General features: G+C 42.8%; 1 protein-coding gene across 1 annotated transcript in view; it reads right to left on the bottom strand.

The window, feature by feature from the left end:
• ELP1 (elongator acetyltransferase complex subunit 1) overlaps nt 1-18774 on the bottom strand; it is a 35330-nt gene that overhangs the window by 15534 nt on the left and 1022 nt on the right. Inside the window, exons 2-23 of the mRNA XM_064736729.1 lie at nt 18347-18499; nt 16562-16643; nt 14575-14655; nt 13809-13894; nt 13141-13240; nt 12125-12215; nt 11517-11640; nt 10833-10923; nt 9547-9777; nt 9102-9272; nt 8401-8500; nt 7668-7850; nt 6762-6868; nt 6163-6266; nt 5294-5347; nt 5091-5196; nt 4322-4437; nt 3541-3614; nt 2834-2912; nt 2494-2573; nt 1517-1657; nt 337-422 (exon numbers count right to left, since the gene is read on the bottom strand). Coding sequence (XP_064592799.1) covers nt 337-422; nt 1517-1657; nt 2494-2573; nt 2834-2912; nt 3541-3614; nt 4322-4437; nt 5091-5196; nt 5294-5347; nt 6163-6266; nt 6762-6868; nt 7668-7850; nt 8401-8500; nt 9102-9272; nt 9547-9777; nt 10833-10923; nt 11517-11640; nt 12125-12215; nt 13141-13240; nt 13809-13894; nt 14575-14655; nt 16562-16643; nt 18347-18499 — 2440 coding nt within the window. The remainder of the gene's footprint in view (nt 1-336; nt 423-1516; nt 1658-2493; nt 2574-2833; nt 2913-3540; nt 3615-4321; nt 4438-5090; nt 5197-5293; nt 5348-6162; nt 6267-6761; nt 6869-7667; nt 7851-8400; nt 8501-9101; nt 9273-9546; nt 9778-10832; nt 10924-11516; nt 11641-12124; nt 12216-13140; nt 13241-13808; nt 13895-14574; nt 14656-16561; nt 16644-18346; nt 18500-18774) is intronic.

Below are 18774 nucleotides of genomic sequence, written 5' to 3' on the forward strand. Positions count from 1 at the left end.
CTCAGGGCCTCTCCTCAGAGGCAATAGCTGGAGCTGATATTTTATTACTTAGTTACTGCACTGAGACTAAAGGACCAGGATGCCTGAGACTCTGATATGGGAAACTGAGGTGGAGCCAGTAAGGAATCCTGGTCTGACTGTGAGTGTAGGGGATGTAGCTGCGGGGAGTGGTCCCAGCTCAGGTGGTGCAAATGTGACTGCCAGTCTGCCAGGATCCTGGATGGTCAGATGAGGAAGTTTCCCCCTTAACAGTTTTGGTTGGACAGAGAAGTTTCCTTAACATAAACCTTCTGCAAATGACCCATTTTCAAAACGTTTGAGTTTCTGATACAAAACCTCGAAGATCGTGAACCTTCTGGAGAGCAATTTCCAGTTCTGGAGGACTTTTCTTCACATGTGCTGTCAGTATTGACAGGCAGTATCTGAAGAAAAGAGAAGAAGTGAATGAGAAAATGAGAAGGCAGAAATACAGCTTATTCCTTTTTTTAACAGTTTGTACAAGTTCTAGTTTACGTTTTAGTAAAAAAAAAAAAAAAAATAAACTGCTCAGGCACTGCGATCCTCCTAGAGGAAGGCAGCAAACACAGGAAAAGAAGAGAATAGACCAGAAAGGTTCTTCTATCAGCATGTCTTCCCAAACAGGTCACAAAGCTGGAGGTGTGTTTTGAGTAGAATGAGCTTCCTTTACCATGCCAGCTAGCATGATGAAGGAACTCTCTCTGAAAGTTCAGATAGCTGGACATGGTTTTCCAAATGAAATCTGGCATAAAAATAGCATTTTTTAAAAAAATGACAGCTTTCTAGGGTGTTATTTGTACTTCCATACATCTCACATTTACTATTTCAAAATAGCTTTCCCAGCCAAGCAAATGCTTTGTTTTCTGAAATAGTTTGCAGGAAAGCGTCTAAATTCTCAGGGCTCAGTAGCTACTCACCACTGGTTGCTCCCCTCTCCACTGTTTAACACCAGGCTGTCAATACTTTAGCACCATTTCACCAGGCATTGTTACTATCCTATTTTCCCAGCTTTTATCTTTGTCTGGTGTTGATTCATCCAAGAAGGATGGTTACCAAAAAGCTAATCAATCAGGAAAATGGAGATGATCATTTACAAAGTAATTCAGTGTCAAATGGAACAGCTGATATATTTCCAAAGGGCCAGCTGCTTCAAACAGTCAGCAACTCACCAAGATGAAACTCTCGCTCATATCCCCATTCCCACACAGACTGATCCTGAATTGAGTGTATCTCCGAAATCTTTATAAGCATTCTGCATTTATTATTTTAATTCTATTATTTAATAGTAAAATGTTGGTATGCTGTCTATGGAATTATTAGATGTTTCCAGCATAGCATGCTCAGCAGAAGCAAGGCATGGTATAGTTAATTTTGTGGAGCACAAGCTCACCTCAGAGAACCTAGGGCCAAAGAACTGATGTCAAGGACAGCTTTGCTTCCTGTCAATGACTTACTGGAAATCTCTCTAATGGTTCCTTTACAGTAAGAAAGTGCTCACTTTTGAGGGTCAATGTGCTCCATGGCAACTCTCATCACGTCACAGATGAGGTTTACTTTTTTCTGATCAGGATGCTGGCGTGGCTGGCTGTTACTGCTGCCGTTCAGAGATGGGTACATACTCTTAGTGAAATCTTCATCTCTGCATAAAAACAAGTAATGTGAATAAGAGCACCACCAGCCACATAGCCCAGAACAAAGACAGTAAGGTTAAGGAACTCAAATGAATGCAGAACATAACAACTCATTAACTGCCATGCTAACAAAATCTCCAAAAATCTCTGCCAGTCCAAACTGATTGTCAGCCAAGAAAGGCATAAAAAAATCCCCTAAAACTGGTCAAACAATTACTACAGAAGCACCAAAAAATCAGAAGACAAGATTTACAAGATACAGCTGTCTTCCACTAAATTCGCTATGGATATTTCCACTGAACAATTCAGAAGAGTAAGCCATTTGCTATTATTTCTGGTCAGGTCAAGACTGAAAATCAAACCAAAGTGATAGCACCAGTTCCTACACAATTATTGACTTTAGCAAGCCTGAGAAGTCATGAAACTACCATCACTGTAAAGCCTCATCACTGAGCCTTTAAAAAAGAAGTCAGGGGACTTGGTTTGAGGATTCAAGCAAGTATCTTGGCCTCAGACTAAATATGCACTGCTACCTTGCTCCTCTTTATGAGGGAAAAAAACTTTCTCTGTTCTCATTTACTACTCTACAGCAAACCAGCAGAGAAGTCAAAGCACTAGGATAATGTACTAATTACTTGCTACAAAAATCTAATGGCTGCCTGCAAACGGGAATTTCCAACAAGACAGGCTATCCCTGAAACTACTGAGCCTACTCAAGACTTTATGACTCAACATGCCAGATTTCTGATTCCTTGCACCCACACTGAAGAGTTGCCAACATTTTGACAAAATAAAGTACCACCACTGATTACATGCATGCTTCCATTTGCAGACATATACTTACTTCAGTTCTGTGAAAAACAAGTTGATATAGTTCACAGAATCTATTTGCCTGATAAAGGTTTCTGTGTTTTCCAGAAATGCCTGAAATGAACAAGAATATTACCACTGATATTCTGAACAGTCAGAACATGTACATGAAGTATAAGAATAAATTCAGAGACCTTGTCTGGAAGTACAGGATGAAGGAAATGCTAAATTTGATCTGTGTGTGCGATGATGCTGCAGTGCAGAACAGCCATCACTGCTGAAAGCAGTACCACCTACACTTTTGAGCACACTGCTCAGTGGATTCCAGGCTAGATTAGTGTAGCAAACAACACAAGAGAGCTGGGCAGACTTGCCTTGGGATTGTGGTCATAGAGAAGATTGAGGTTGATTCGTAGCCTCCTCATACACTGAAAAGCTTCCCTGAACATAAGCCTGGAGGAATGAGTCAAGTGGGAGAGTTTACTTAGTGGATAAGATGCAAACAAAGGCAACTGATTAGAGCTAAGAACAGAACCAGTGGGATAAGAACAGCCTACACCATAAGCTGTGTAGACAGCATTCCAGAAAAATGTGCAAGGTCAATACAGCTCACTGCTGACCCTGGCAGTGGGACACACCAGCTTGCAAGGCTGATGAAGCCATACATAACTTAGATTATTTTTATTTCCGTTAAAACAGTGTTACATTTTGTATCAATTTCCCTTTCAGAAAATTTCAGTGTAAATGAACTCAGTAAAAAATGGAAAACAGTCAGCTTAATCTTAAAGTGATTGAGATGTCTGGAGAATGGAGCAATGAAGATTTCTCCCACCCACAAAATTTCAGCACACATAGATGAAGATTTCTCACACCCACACAATTTTTAGCCCTTCAGTGGTGAAGTGAGAAGTACCTGGCACAGCTGAAAGCTAGACTCCTGGGTGGTCACCCTAGAAACACATTTGCTCCCTCTAACAAGGTCAATTCCTCTGAGTTTAGCCTCCCTCTCTTTTCCAGGTCAGTCAGCCTCTAATAACCCAGACTGGAGGAGGGAAGACAAGAATACAACAGCACCATTTACCTGTCTAGCCACTTCCGAATCTGGGCAAGAACCAGAGCACGGTGGTGAATAGTCTCCAGATTTCCTCTTGGCATCTATAACACAAGATCCACACAAATACTTTAGTTACTCTGCCTACATTGTGGGGAAAGTAAGTTTCTTAGGCCTGTCTGCTACTTCCAAGTGCATGGGCCTGGTTGCTCACTTCAGAGGACAAGCAATTGCAACAACTGTGGAAAAATACCTGAACACTCTCTCAGTCTAGAAACATTCCTTCCTCAGAAGGTTGGACTCTATCCAACCAGGCATGACCCAGAGCGCCCTGATCAAGTTTTCATGTTAGTCCTGCTCTGAGGAAGATGTTGAGCTCCACACCTTCAAAAGTGCCTCTCAAACTACATCTTTCTCCATTCTGTCAATCTCTAGCAGTTCTGAAGTGCCAGCTCAACAAAAAACTAAGTGCCAAGGCTAATGGAGGGCTGTTAGTAAATACTAGGAAGTGAGTCTTGAGATTCATGATGAGAGGGCACAATATGTAGCACTACACTACCTCAGCCATTAGGAACTTGAATAGTCCTTCCCAGTTCTGCACGTACCTATCTGCCTCTACTGAATCTAACTTCCAAAGGCATGCTCAAAATCCCTCTGCAGTTGGAGATTTGTGCGGTGCTCTGCTGTAGCACTGTAAGGCACCAGCTTTGTAGCACTGCACATACTGTTTGCAGGTTGGCAAGGTGCTCACAGTGACAGACCCCTGCACATTGTGATAGCACATGTCAGCAGACACGGGCAGAGCACTGACCTGCAGCACCACCTTTGTGTCCTGGGGAACGACGGTGACGATACGTGAGCCTCGCTCCACCTTGCGCACGGTCTCACTGCTGGGTGCAGCAGCGCTGCTCAGGCCGGCCTGGAGGGCTGGAGACAGCATTCATCAGCATACATGGCACATGCAGCACAGTGCCCCATTTAGGACCTCCTGTTGTAGGAGCCAGGCAAGGCTGTACTGGACCAACCAAGCCACCAGTACAACAGCAATCTTCAACAACTCCTGACAGGATGAGACCTTGCGGAGTGCTGATCACTGCTGAACAAGACAAGCAGAGCTGTGTCTTCTGCACAACAGGATGACAAAGCTCAACAGACCAGATAAGAGTAGCACTGAAGGGTATAAAAGGACCAATAAGTTGTTGTCTGCCTTTACCAAAGTCATCATGCTTCTCAAAGCCAGACACCACCAGAAACTCTTTCTACAGTGATTCCCCTCCCTACCACACATCCTCAAATAGCACACAGACTTCTCCTTTTGAACATGGAGGGAAGGAAGAGAATACAGGGCTAGGCTGTTAGAAACAGTGTAATAGTCAACTACAGCACAAATTTTCTTCCCTGTGAAAAACACCTGATATATAGTCAGTTCCTGAGCTCCTTGCTCTCTGGTAGACTTCTGAAAGCAGCTCTCTTACTCTCATCTCTTTAACATTTTCTTTGAGGAACCCAAATACAACAGGTTTGGATGTGAAAAATGGGGACATCTTGTGTTTCCAAGACAAATGCTAAATGATATTTACCCTTCACTGACAAGTTCTTCAAGCAGAAGCACTGACAGGTGTGCGAGTTGGTTGTCACCAACAAAAACTCGTTGTATGTTGCGAATGATGTGATGTTAGAAGCAACCTGTGAAAAAATGAAGTTTATCACAGTTTAGACCAGGATACGGAAGCTGCCTTTGGCAGAGAAAAAGGGCAGGAAATGAGGGGCAAAAGCTTTGTACCTCAATATCATTAACAAAAAACCGGCATCGATCTGTGAGGCCCAAGATCACCTCCTGTAATTAAAATAATGACAACTATGAGCTATCACAACCTCCAGTCTTTCACAACACTGACAAGCACTGAAGCACCTTACACTGAAGTACCTTACAATTAGGTAACGAGTACTTCATGTGAATTACTTAGAGAAGACAGACAGCAAGTCATCCAACCTCTCTTCCAGGAGGACTTTAACTTGAACATCTTTACACACTGCTGGCTGAAAATCCATCCTGGCCTACCCTGTAACTGCACAGTTGCAAAATGGAAAGCTATGCTAGAAATCTAGGCTCTTCTATTCAGCAGGACTTGGTCTACGATACCAGAGGAACAGCTCCACTACAGAGCTAACCAAAGCAGCTTCCTACAGCTGGATGCACAATGAAGGAAAGAAACGCCAGAAATATCAGCAAAACAGCTAGTCATTCTTTAAGCTGCTGTAACTATCAAGAAAGCATCTCCAACAGGAAAAAGCAGCAGCAGGACATCTGCAGTAACTCAGTGCACCATATTTGCTAATAGGGTAAGTTCAAATAAAACTGAGCAAAACATTCCTTTCAAAAAGAGTGTGGCAGTAACTGCTAGAAATTTCCAATCTGAATTTTCTCACTTTTTAATGAACTTATTTGTTCATAGAACAGGGTGATCAGGTGTTAACTGCAATCCACCAGAAATGCTCTAGAAGGCAAGGGAGGATAAGCTTTCAGCTCTGCAAAGGGCCTTATGAAGAACATGAACAAGTATCACTGGGTCCTGCGCAGAAGACCATGGTGTACTTTTGGCACAGAGAACAACTGAGTAGGGAATTCAATTTGCTTGCAGCCTTACTTACTTCACCACTGATCCTTGTGATGGAAGTCTGCACACAACGGTAGGGGAACTGAACAGCAGAGCTACTGCTACTCCTCCAGGGCTTAAGGACTGGAGTAGAAGCCTCTAAGGAGCAAAGAAGATATAATTGTTTTCCAGCCAAACAAAAACTCAGACATTAAAACCACATGATATGTATCTTAAGAAAACCAGAACTGGGAATAAGCTACACTATCTGAAAGAGGCGGGGAATGCTGGCACAGAAATCCATGACACGGTGGACAAGAAGGTGGTAACTTCCAGGGGCTCAGTGGTGCCTTTATTCCACTGTGGAATGAGAGAGAAGATCTATGAATGTGGCAGTCAGTAAGCACTGAACTTTGTACGTGCATATTCGTGTTAACATATGCGTGTGTATACATATAAAGTTACCTTTAATTGAATTGTGACACAAATCCCTACTTTCAGCCCATTTCTGGAAGGAGAGGAAATATAAAAGCAGCACCAACTACACAGCAAGAGTCACTCAAGTCCCCGAAAGTCAAATCATCTCATTAAACCTTTTAAAAAATATGTAACAACTACCCCTAAGACCAGGTACTTTAACAGAGTCCAGCTTACCCCACAGGTATTTTAGGATCCGCCTATCAGTCAGCTGCAGAGCTACAGTTCTGGTCACTGGGCAGCAGTACAGGCTAATCACTTCTCCGTCTACAGGCACTGACAACCTGATGCAAGACAGAGGATGTACAGAATGTCAGTCACAGCAGACACACTTAAGAGCAGATACTTCACTCCTGCCTTTCTTGTAGCCAGCTGAAAAGACACACATCTCCAGCATGGACATACTTTGTTCATGTAAGGATCTTCTGCAGTCTTCTCACACCTATGTCAGCTGACAGTGGCACCACAGAGCACCAGCAACTCCTGTCAACAGGCATCTGCCTAACTGTGCTGGTCACTGTCTGCACTGCAGCACTCTGCAAACACACCCCTCTTTTACTGTTCTACAGTTCATGTGCAGATCATTCTGTCTCTGCTGGGTGAGTGCTGCAAAAAGCAGCCCCCCTGTATTTCTGCACCCCAGGTGGCTTTCTTTTGTGTCTGGTTTTAGCTCAACTGGCCCCACAAAGACCAGCAGGTGAGGAGGAGGAAAAGGAGGAGGACAGCAATTTTGATGGCTACTGGTCCCCTCCTGGACCTTGATAAAGGTGGGAAAAGGAATGGAGGAATTTAGTGCCATGTGCCGTCCCCTCTCCCTCAAGGGCCTTGAATTCCAAGGAACAGAGTTATCCTGTACTGATATAGGCAGGTCTAGCACGCACCCTTGCCAGGCTGGGTGTAGGCATCAGGACTACAGGCAAGCGCTGACCAGTAGGGAGCCTCATGAGCTGTTTGGTTCTCCTGTCAGAAGAGCACCAAATCCCTTAACCCATGGCCTCCAGGCTAATACGAGACTTAATTCCCTCTAGGCACTGTCCAGAAAGCATTCTCAGACTTCAGCCACAACTGACAGCTCTCTAGTACCGTAAATTCAGGCACTCTTCTTCAGCTCCAGTCACACGAGGCACTGCAGTCAGATGGTGAAGGACAGACTGAGCAGCATGCTGACCTTCACCAACAACCAGGAAGCTGTCATCTGGCAGCCAGGTGAGAAATCGGAGCCCCAGAGGATTCATCACTTCATTGCTGCTGCTGCTCACATCAACTCTGTCACAAAATAGGAGAGGTTGAGACACAAATAGAACCTGATTTCAATAGGCCACCTCACTAAAGAGGCAGAGGACTTCCTAAGCACAGCCTGACTGTTTAAATATACAGCATGGCTGGGAGGGCTCCAGTGCAGAAACACTAATAACCAAAGCATGAATCCTCTAGGAACAAAGAGGGAACATGGTGGGAATTTTAACCTCATCACTGTCTCTTCCATGCAAGCAGCTCTGTTGCTCTGTGTGATGTGATCATGGGCCTGGGCACTGCACCATCATTCCTCTGTGCACCAAGCACAGGAAGGCACAGGAAGAGATATCTCACTGCTGTCATTAACAGTCACTGGTTCTACTATATTGAGACCTCAGTAAAGGATGTTCAAAGTCCTTTAGTTAGTCCTAGTTGCAGGCACAGCGTCCACAAAATGAAACCATGTTATCTGATAGCCTCTTAAAAATCTTGAGAAAAGTGGTAAGAGCTGTGACCTCTAAAGAATCCAGTCAGGTACAACCCTCTTATCCCCTCTACAGCTGTAGTAGTTCTTTATCACCTGTAGGTTTTATCCAGGTATGGTGTTTCTACAGTTGTTTTAAAGCCATCTCCTCCCACAGCTCCAAACTTGACAGAAGGGTCATTCCCTGTACTCTGTCCTAGCAAACACAAAGCAGAACAAAGCAGAGTTTAGACATCCACCCAACAGAGCCCCTTCCATCTTCAATCTTTGCAAAAAGTAGATGCTTCGTGCAAGTATTAAAAACGTCAGAAAATGCCATCCCTATTTTTACAGCCAAAATGTTAATTCTCATTAACATTCACTTTGAGAAAGACAGTCACATTCCAACATTGCAGTACAAAACAGCTGTTTCCTCACAGCACATTGTGTATAGAACTGCTTTGGGAAGTGCTGGGTGCCCCAGACAGGTTCCCAGACACTTCCCAGTGACAGTCATCATCACACCATCAGAGCAGCTTATGCAAGATACCACATGCTGCAGCTGAAGCTAGGCAGGGGAATATTACCAGCACAATGACATAGTCAAGTGCCAAACACTGTCTTCTCACAAAGTCAATGCACCACCAAAATGCTTCTATGTCACTCAAACTACTGGAAATGAGAGCAGAGCTTGAACTCACACTAAAACCAAGCATGGCTTGTGTAAAGATTTAAGTGACCATCACCTAACCAGTCTCCTAAGGTACTATTCTCAGGAACACAGGGTTTCTTTTAACAAGGCTGTAACATGCTCTCACCATATCTGTACAAAGAGATCCTGTTATCAGCATCCAGGATAGCCATGTCCCCACTATGTTTGGGATCTGTGTGAAAGGCAACCTGATTAACTGCCTGTTGGAGCTGGAGCTCATAGGTACACATGGGTGGAGGCACCACAGCATGCTGGAAGGCTGTGACAAGCACTTTATCTGTGGAAGAAAAGAGAAGAAAATCCAAGATGAACCCCAGTCCAAATGTTAGTGAAGTTCTTCCTGGATTCTTTATAGGAAGCAGAAATGATGTTACAGGAAAATGGTTGGTGTGCTCTTAGCGGTTATCTTCATTAAGCTAACCCTGAAGCAGGTATCAATTACATGGATCCCTCCCTAAAAGCGCTGTAGCAACAAGTAAAAGAAGAACCGAATACAAAAGGTTACCTCATCTTTTCTCACCCTAGAGCTGGAAAGCTGTCCCACTGCTTACCTCCATCTATGACAGCCACATTTGCCATATGTTGACTATTCTCCCCCAGCCCATGGTCTGTGCTCCAGTGCCAGTCGTAGAAGAGGTAATGCCAGCCCTGGCAGAGTATATGTAGTCTATACAGGTTCTCTCGGTCCCATAGCAGTGACACCAACTGATTTTCCTCCAAGCTACCAAAGTGTAGACTTTGCTTTAGGTACCAGTGATAGTTCCCTGTGGTCCACAGCTGAACTGCAGAAAAACAAATAGTTACCACAGACCAGTATTTGAGACCCAGCTCAAACCATCCCTCCCAACCACCACTGCCCCTCTATGGGTGGGTTAAGTGCAATTAAAATAACAGTTCTAGTTTTCAGTCCATGACCTGTCATACAACACACAGCACAAGAAAACAACACGCTGTGCAAAAGTCAATCCTAAAATTTACTGAGCTACCCTTTGAGACAGTACCCCTGGTTTAATGAAGGACTCAGACCTTTACTATTCCATTTGTACCACTTCCAGTTACAGCAGCCTGGAAGATGCTTCAAACTCAGGCTGAACCACCAGTTCTTCCTCACCAGCTGAGCTGGTTTTGGCTGGGGTGGTTAATTTTCTTCACAGTGTCAAGTATGGGACTCTGTTTTGCATTTGTGCTGAACACAGCACGGATAAGTGATGTTTTAGTTATTGCTGAGTAGGGCTTACAGAGAGCCAAGGTTTTTTCTGCTTTTTGTACTGCCAAACTGCCAAGCTGGCAAGGAACCTGGGGATGCATAGGAGATCAGGAGGGCACACAGCCAGGACAGGTGACGCCAGCTGATTAAAGGGATATTTCCAACCACATGACATCATGTTCATACATAGAGTGAGAGGAAGAATGAGGAAGAGTGGGATATATGAACTAATGGCATTTTTCTTCTATAATAGAAGTAACCATTACTCGTGATGGGGCCCTGCTGTCCGGGACATGGCTGAACACCTGCCTGCTCAGGGGAATTCCTTGCTTTGCTTTTTATGGCACACATGGCTTTTTCTTTTTCAAAGCAAACTGTTACTATCTCAACCCATGGGTTTTCCAGCTTTTACCCACCTGATTTTCTCCATGATATTGCTGGTGGGCAAGTGGGCAAGTGACTCTGTGGGGTCACTTGGCTGCTGTCTGTGGTCAAACCATGACAACAGCACAGTGGTCTCAAAGCCACTTGCAAGCCTCCACAGTGTCTCCTACCCTGCAGGTAAGGACCCGCTGCTAAGAACATTTGCAGGCAAGTGTTAAGAGCCAGAGCCCCATGGAGTGCTCTCACCATAAGTGTTTGGGTTGGAGTTTTCCACCTTCAGGTCTTCCAGCCATAGAGCCAGGATTGTAGAATCTGCATTCCAAAGCATTTCGTTAACCTGCAGAAATAAACATGGCTGCTGCTGATATTCTTGCTCACAGAAAGTTTACAAGACCAGGAGGGGATCCAAAAACAAAAGGTACATGGGCTAATACACAAACAGAGCCCATGCACATCATAAAGCTCCTGACAAGGCATCCTGAGAAGACCACAGATGAGGAGGCCACAAAAATGACAGCAGCCTTCTCTTTGCTTTCCTTGACATTGAGTTAAGCACCTGCCAAAAGACCTCTCAGCATCCAAGCACAGAAGCTGAAGTAACACTCTAGCAATAGCTTCTCACTTGTTTGGGATAATGTGAGTACTCTGGCAATGACTGACACGCTGAAAAGTACTTTTGATTCACTTGCCTAGCGCAAAGTATATAGAGCACAGGAGTACCCCAGGGCTACAATCATCCTTTACTACATGTCTTTGTACTATGGGCTTGCATCTTCTCCACAGGCTTCTTCATTGTTCTCTTTTCAGGTCACTTCTCCCATTAGGATAAGCACAAAGTATTAAGTTAAAAAACTTTTCCTATAATCTGTAAGAGATCTAGTCCTCTTCTCCATTACACTCTCATCAAAGAAGCCCAGACAAGGAACTTACTTTGACCTGCCCTTTCTGGAAAGGGAGGGTGAACTCTCCATGAAGAAGTCCATTCTTTTCCAAAAAAACCACATCATGTCTGTTGGGTTTTTCTTGTGTAGATGCTATCAGGTTTCCTGAGGGCCTTTAAAAAGAGCCAAATGAAAACTCATTGCTTACACAATCCCTAACTGTCATTATAAACCCCCATGATCTCACATTTTTTCCAGTGACATGAAGAAAAGGCAGCAGAGGACGTGTTTTCCTCAGCACTGTTCCAACAGTCATAGATCCAGTACAGACCAGAGCTTATGATAGCCACCAAATGATATGTGATCAAATAAATGTCAGCACTAGGAAAGGAACCTGTAATACTTCTTTTTATACAGCTGAGCCCAAACCCACTTGACTCTGACTTTATGCAGAGACTCTATCCCTTCTTCCCACTTGTGATGAAAGTATTAGGATTTTCAGGGTTCTTCTTTATGCTGAATCAGAAGGCAACTTTCTTCAAGTTTTGGGAAAAATCAACCAAATGCTGAAGAAATTAATATAATGCTGATCAAAGACTGTGACCAGGGAATAACAAGCACCACTGCTGTCAGCATGCAGACTGCAGTACTACTCACTTCCAGGACAGTGCTTGTTCTAATCCTGAGATAGGCTCACTTGTTGACTGCAGCACAAGCTCTCTGCTCCACACCCGGACCTTCCGAGCACCTACAGGTTGAGAGAACAATGAGACAAAAGTCTAAGAAAACTGGGAAGAGACTTTCCTGAGGGTACAAGAGCAAATTTTGATGCACATGCATAAAAGGAGATTTCTCTTGTACACCTTAAGGGCTAAGAATTTATTCTGTGTCAGGCAGTTCTCCCATAGTAAGCAAGTGACTAAAGGAACTGTGTTAGGAATTTCAGTCTGATGTAGTTCCGTCATAATAATTTTTCGCTCCAGCTCTCACCATAGAAATGTTAAAATTGAGCTATAAATTTACAATCCTCCCTAATCTGAAGTAAACTGAGGTAAAAATCCAAACAAGTGGAAGAGCAGTGCAGTTTGATGCAGTTCAATATGTTAACCAATACATTTAAACAGCTCAGAAAGTAGTATTTATAATGGAAAATACATTGTTTTCCATGATACAGTCTTAGAAGTAATGTACAGTTTTCCATGAACACACAGTCTTAGAGGTAATGCATATACTCATCACCTCTCTTGACTTCAGGGCAGAACCAAGGGAAAAGTATCACCAGTATCTTTAAGAAAGTGTGCAGGGCTAAACTCTAATATGAGGGACAGTGGGTATATGAACCCAAACATATTCATCCATTTGGCATTGAGAGCCCATCAGGTATTGCTTAAAGCTTGAGCAGGTAAAAGAGATATAGTTCAGATAGTATCTGCAAAGTAGTACTCCTTCCTGGCATCTCACAGAACTGAAAACCAAACCACACAGAAAATATTCAAAATATCATATCTATAAAATGGGTCTGAGAACATCAGAGCAGAGAAAAGGGTGATTAAATAGCTCAACTCACCCTCACTTTAAATCGTCAACAGACACAAACAATCCTTGCCTTACCTAGATTCTGCTTAAGAAGCCTTTCACACAAGCTGGTATTTCAAAGAAGTGGGGTGCCATACCTGTCTCTGGACAGACAGCACTCACTGCAACAAACTGCCCGTCTCCTCTCCACGTCACCCGAGGCCTGCCATCATCCCAGGCTGATGCTGGCAGCACTTCCTGAAGTCACACAAAAGAAAGTGGCATCAAAGTTTGGGAAGGCACCTGCTGTCTTTGTCTAAACAGACTGCTCTTTCAAGAGCCTTATGATGAAATCCATTAAAAAGTGTCAAGACTAGTAAGTTAAAAACTCACTATTCAAAATTTTGTTTTAGGAAACACTAGAATTAAAACTATTTAATTCAATCTGATCCTCCTCCAAGTGCATATGACTGTCTCTTCACATAACCACACATTATCCCTCTCATTCACTGGGGTCTCTAATTATAGACAACAGTGCATAAGCTGGACACACAATGAATTGAGATTTGCTTAAGATTGATGCTGGAATGGCTACAAATCTCACTGAGCTCTGTTTGAAAAGTAAATACTCTCTGATGCTTGCTTGAATTCAAAGAAAGATAAACATGTATGATTTCAGACAACACAGGAACAAACAGAAGCAGCATATGAAGAGAACTACCAGAAAGGTGGTGGCAAATCAGCATCACAGGAATAACAGAAACTTTCTTTATGCCTGTTTTCCCTGAGAGAGCATTGGCTTGACACAAAAAAAGCAGTATAATACCGTCTGCTTGCGATGTGCTGCCTGTTTGCCTTCTGATCCATGGAACTGTGTCTCCTTTTTACCCCATCCAAGAGCAACAAACTTTCCTGGAGAAGAAATAATCGTTGTAGTGGAAGATTTACAGATAATACCTTAACTACTGTGCATTATGTACACAACTACAGCCTCAAGCAACCCACACCATTGTGGATGCCACAGTCAGGTCAGAGAGAGAAAGCCAGATAAACTTTCCCAGGAATTGTTCTGGGGAGTTCTGAGAAGGCTGAGAGAAACAAATAAAACAATCTTGCAGCTGGTGTTTTGAACAGTTGTTTTCTCATTATATGTTTATCAAAGGGCATCTTCTTAATTAGCCAGTGGTGACAGGGTGTTGATTACATGACCAATGAGGTCCACCTGTACAGGAATGGCGCATAAAAAGAATTGGTTTCTAATAAAACTCATATTAGCCTGCTGAAGAGAGTTAGTGTGTTGCCTCACTCCTGTTACAGACTCAATGATGACACACCTTGTTCCCAAATTTTATTCTAAAAACCTGCTGGGAAGTTATGTAGCCTAGAAAGTACATTGGTACATGGACCTTACTTGAATTTATGCTGACAAGTAACAATATTGACTTTACCCTTCAGCTGTCCAGCAGCATTACAATGTAAATAAAATGTCTCCTGGGGCCTCAAAGTGCTCAGCTCCATTTCCTTACTTTCCATGTGCTTACACCATATCAACTACATCAGCTAGGGCAACTTAATTTCAGTGCACTTCTCACCTTCTCCAAACTCATCTTGGTGGATTTGCTTCTCAGAAATTGGTTCAAAATCCCTTGTCATCATGATGAGAGTCTGCTGACCTGCAAGGCAGATATAAAATACAGTATTAGTAATGGTATCTGCAGCAAATAAAAACTCAAGTGCTCTCCTGTGTGCTCCTATTGTTCTGCCATGGACCTGAATACAGAAAACATGGTACTAGAGAGAACATATCCTCCAAAGCATGAAACCGTAAACTGGAACAGAACACTTCCAAGTTTTTCTCCTCAAAAATATGCTTCCTGGCCTAATCTTAATAAGTTTTTCCACCTTCCAAACAAATACTTGGTTCCTTTTCTCTGGAGATATGAAGGACAAGAAGGCTACTGGGAATAGTCATGAAAGATTTATGAAGAGAAAATCATACCATCCTGATAAGCTCCTACAATGAGATGACCAGCTTGTGGATATGGGGAGAACAGTGGATTTCATTTATCTTGACCCTAATAAGGCTTTTGATGCTGTGTGCCAACTCATCACAGACAAACCCATGAAGTATGGGATAGATAAAAGGACAGAGAGGACCTGCCAAGCTCAAAAGCTTGCTAGCACTGTCATTAAGTGCAGCTCAAGGTCAGTCACCAGCGTGCCCCTGGACACTAGGCACAATGATTAACATTGTCCTTAATGATCCAAAGAATGGGACCCTTTCCAAGTTTGTAGATGACACAGAACTGGGAAAAGCAGCAGGTAAAGCAGAAGGGTATGCTGCTGTCCACAGGAACCCTGTCAGGTAGGCAAGATGGGCTGCCCAGAACTTCATAAAGCTCAACAAGAAAAAAATGTCCTGCATATGGAAAAGAATAATCTTAGGAACTAAAGAGAGAGTGGGAATCAAGTGGCTGGAGAGCAGCTTGGCAAAAACCAATACACTGTGCTTCCTGAGGCATCAAGCTGAACTAGCTAGCATTACATCCTGCTGCACAGGTGGACAACAGCACCTGGTTGCATTAGGAGTGCTCCCAGCAGCCTGTGGGAGGTGATTTTGCTCCTCCACTCAGTGCTGGTGAGAAATATGGAATGCTGACTCCATTTTTGGGCTTCCTAAATGAAAGGACATACTGGAGTAGGTCTTGCAAAAGATCAAAATTATGATTAAGGGCTTGAAAGATGTCACATGAGTGGAGGTTGAGACAAGCCAGACTGCCCTGGAGAGAAGGCTTCAGGTACAATCTTTCCAGGTAAGAATCTCAACAGGATGTGTAAATATATTATGTGGGAGGTGGGGTACAGTAAAGAAGACACAGCCATGTTGTTTGTGGTGCTGAGCGACAGCACAAGAAGCAATGGGCACAAACTAAAACACAGAAAATTCCCTTAAAACCTAAGAAAAGGGGGTTTTTCTTACTCTGAGGGTGGTAACAGATAGAAACAGGATGCCCAGAGGGTTATGGTGTCTTAAACCTAACTGGGCAAAATCCCCAAACAACTTGCTCTAGGTAACACACATTAAGCAAGGTGGTTGGAATAGGCAATCACCAAAGTTTCCTTTCAGCCTCAAGCACTCTATGATTCTCTTTTGTCTGAAGCTAATTTGATTTTCTAGATGAGTCACACCTGTAGTTAATTAGGGTCTGTGACACGTATACTTCATACCAAAGGCCAAGAAACAGTTTTTGTTATGAAGAAACCAAATGGTGATATAAAGAAGTCATTATGCTTTTGAGGCAAGATCAAATGTACTTCCTGGGAAGATTTAAAGGACTAAAATCTCTTCCACAAAGCAGCTTTTTGGGCCTAACCAATTTCTCCTTGGATCTCCGAAACACCTTATGAACCATGAAATGAAATCTAATATATAGGATCTGGTAGAGTTTTTTCCACTTTAAGTCCAAGTCCCAGTCTTGTAACTTTTTCGTCCCTCTCTCAATCTCGGTTATGTTTTGTGCTTTGGCCATAGAGAGTTTCACTCCTACAGGCAGAAAGCTTACAGGCTGTTGTTGATACCTGTTGCAAGCAAAACGAGCTCTTGGTCAGGACTCCAGCTCATCACACTAAGACCGCTGTCCACACTTCCAACACATTCCACCTACAAGACCAAAATAAGATCACAGGAACATGAGGGCACCACTATCCCAGCACAAAAACAAACAGTCACCAAGGGAAAAGAAAATTGCCTTCTACTTAAAAAAACCCCTAATGTCTAACTTCACACTTTGTGTTGAACAAAACAAAAGACACATTTCTGACTACCAGAATGTTTATGAATGAGAATCCAGGTAATGTAGAGTCTAGCACATTCTACCATGCACCGTTTTGGAAAAAACTTTATTCTGCAATTCTCAGTCTTATGCCAACACATATAGTGTCAATGCTAATATGACCTGATAGGGCCTGTGATTACATTGGCAAATATTCTTCAGTAACAAAACACAGACATAATGATTCTTGCCTAGAAAATTCCAACACAGGGGTAAACTCTGACCAGCCTGTGAATGCTGAACTTGACAACTGTATATACCTGCACCAATGTCAAAGTTTATGGAAAGCTGGACTAGTTTTACTGGGCCATCATGAGCAAGTAACAGCAGTAGGCAGAGAACTTTAGTTATGCCTGGTTACTCTGATTTGCAAAAGGCATGGAACAGAACAACAAATATATTACTTGTGGTAAAAAGCAACACGATGCCATTGAAGAAATTAGGCTTGGGGGTCACAATCTTTCCACGTAAGAAAAATGAGACTGGGCACCTGTCAGCAGAGTAACTATTGCTTACATAGAGAGGGTTTCAGAATAAGCAGAAGAGTTTTCCAGACCTCCTTCTTGGTGCCGAGACTGCACCAAAAGAAGACTGGAAAGTAAAGCAAAAAACCAGAAAAGTAAGCCAACACCCCACAAAATAAAGAATCTGATGTTAAACCTGATGCAACTATCAATGCAAAAAAAAAAACCAAACAAAAAAACAACAAAACCCCAAACAAACAAACAAAAAACCCCAAACCAAACAAACAAACAAAAACGAACAAACAAAAAACCAAAAACAAACAAACAAACAAAAAAATTTTAAAAAAAAGCCAAAAAACTCTGGTAAGTTCTATTCCCTAATGATATACTGTAAATTGCAATACAGGACACATTTTTCAGATACAGCTAACTGAACATTTAAGTGGTATCTGCAAATCAAGTGCAAACATGAACCAAGACAAGCTACAAATAACCACAATTTTACAGTTAACTCAGACAGACCACTATCATCTCATGTCCACTTAAACCTGCGCTGTTGGACTGGTATTGTGGGAGCTGATTCAGATTTCAGAGGGTGCTGCTGTGGTGTCTTGCTGAAGATGATACAAGACACTGAGGAAGGAGGAGAAAGCAAGTATCTCAGTTTCTGCCATTTCCTAAATCATGCCAACATGTATCTACTGATAACAAAATGGTAGCTACACAGTGAATTATGAATGGATTACTTTATTCTTCACCTAGTCTCAACGATATCCTGCTTCTGTAAGACTCTCCAGCAGATCCTTTGCTGCTAGGAGCCCACTGAGCAAACTCAGAGGACACAGGCTGTGGACAGGCAAACCATCATTTCAATTCAAGTTATTTTACAGAGTATATATTCTGTCTTTAGTCATTCCCAAGGCTACCATCAGTTTGTCTGCCCAGAGAATGGAAACTAGCCACAGCTCAGTATGCAATGAGTGTACAACTGACCACTGAAGAAATTTTAAATGTTACACTTTCCTCCAAATTTCCTCACTACAGTTGAGTCTTTCCTGCCATGTTACCTGCTCTGTGCTCAGATTGCACAGTAGGATGTCTCCAGCTGCTGTAGCAACACACACACTCTCCTGCTCTGGAAGATCTTCAACACCCACGATGCAGCCACTTCCATCCTCAGGCAAGAACCCATCCACAGTCAGGGAAATTTCTCTTGACACCTTGATACAGAAAGGTCAATGGCTTACTAATTATACATCACCTCCCTGGGATTTTTGCAGAAATGACAGTGTAAAAGACATAGGTATATTCCATCCTACTGCAGTGACACAAAGCACTACACAGTAGAAGTGTGAATGGCACCAGAAAAAAGCCAACTCGCAAGAACTTATCTCCACTTACGGCTAAAGTGATAGAAGAAAATGAGACAACCCAAATATGGGAACAAACAATACACAACTTCCAATTTGCCCTGCTAAACATCTTTCAATACCCT

The sequence above is a fragment of the Zonotrichia leucophrys genome, chromosome Z (genome assembly GCF_028769735.1).
Source record: "Zonotrichia leucophrys gambelii isolate GWCS_2022_RI chromosome Z, RI_Zleu_2.0, whole genome shotgun sequence".
Lineage (NCBI taxonomy): Eukaryota > Metazoa > Chordata > Aves > Passeriformes > Passerellidae > Zonotrichia > Zonotrichia leucophrys.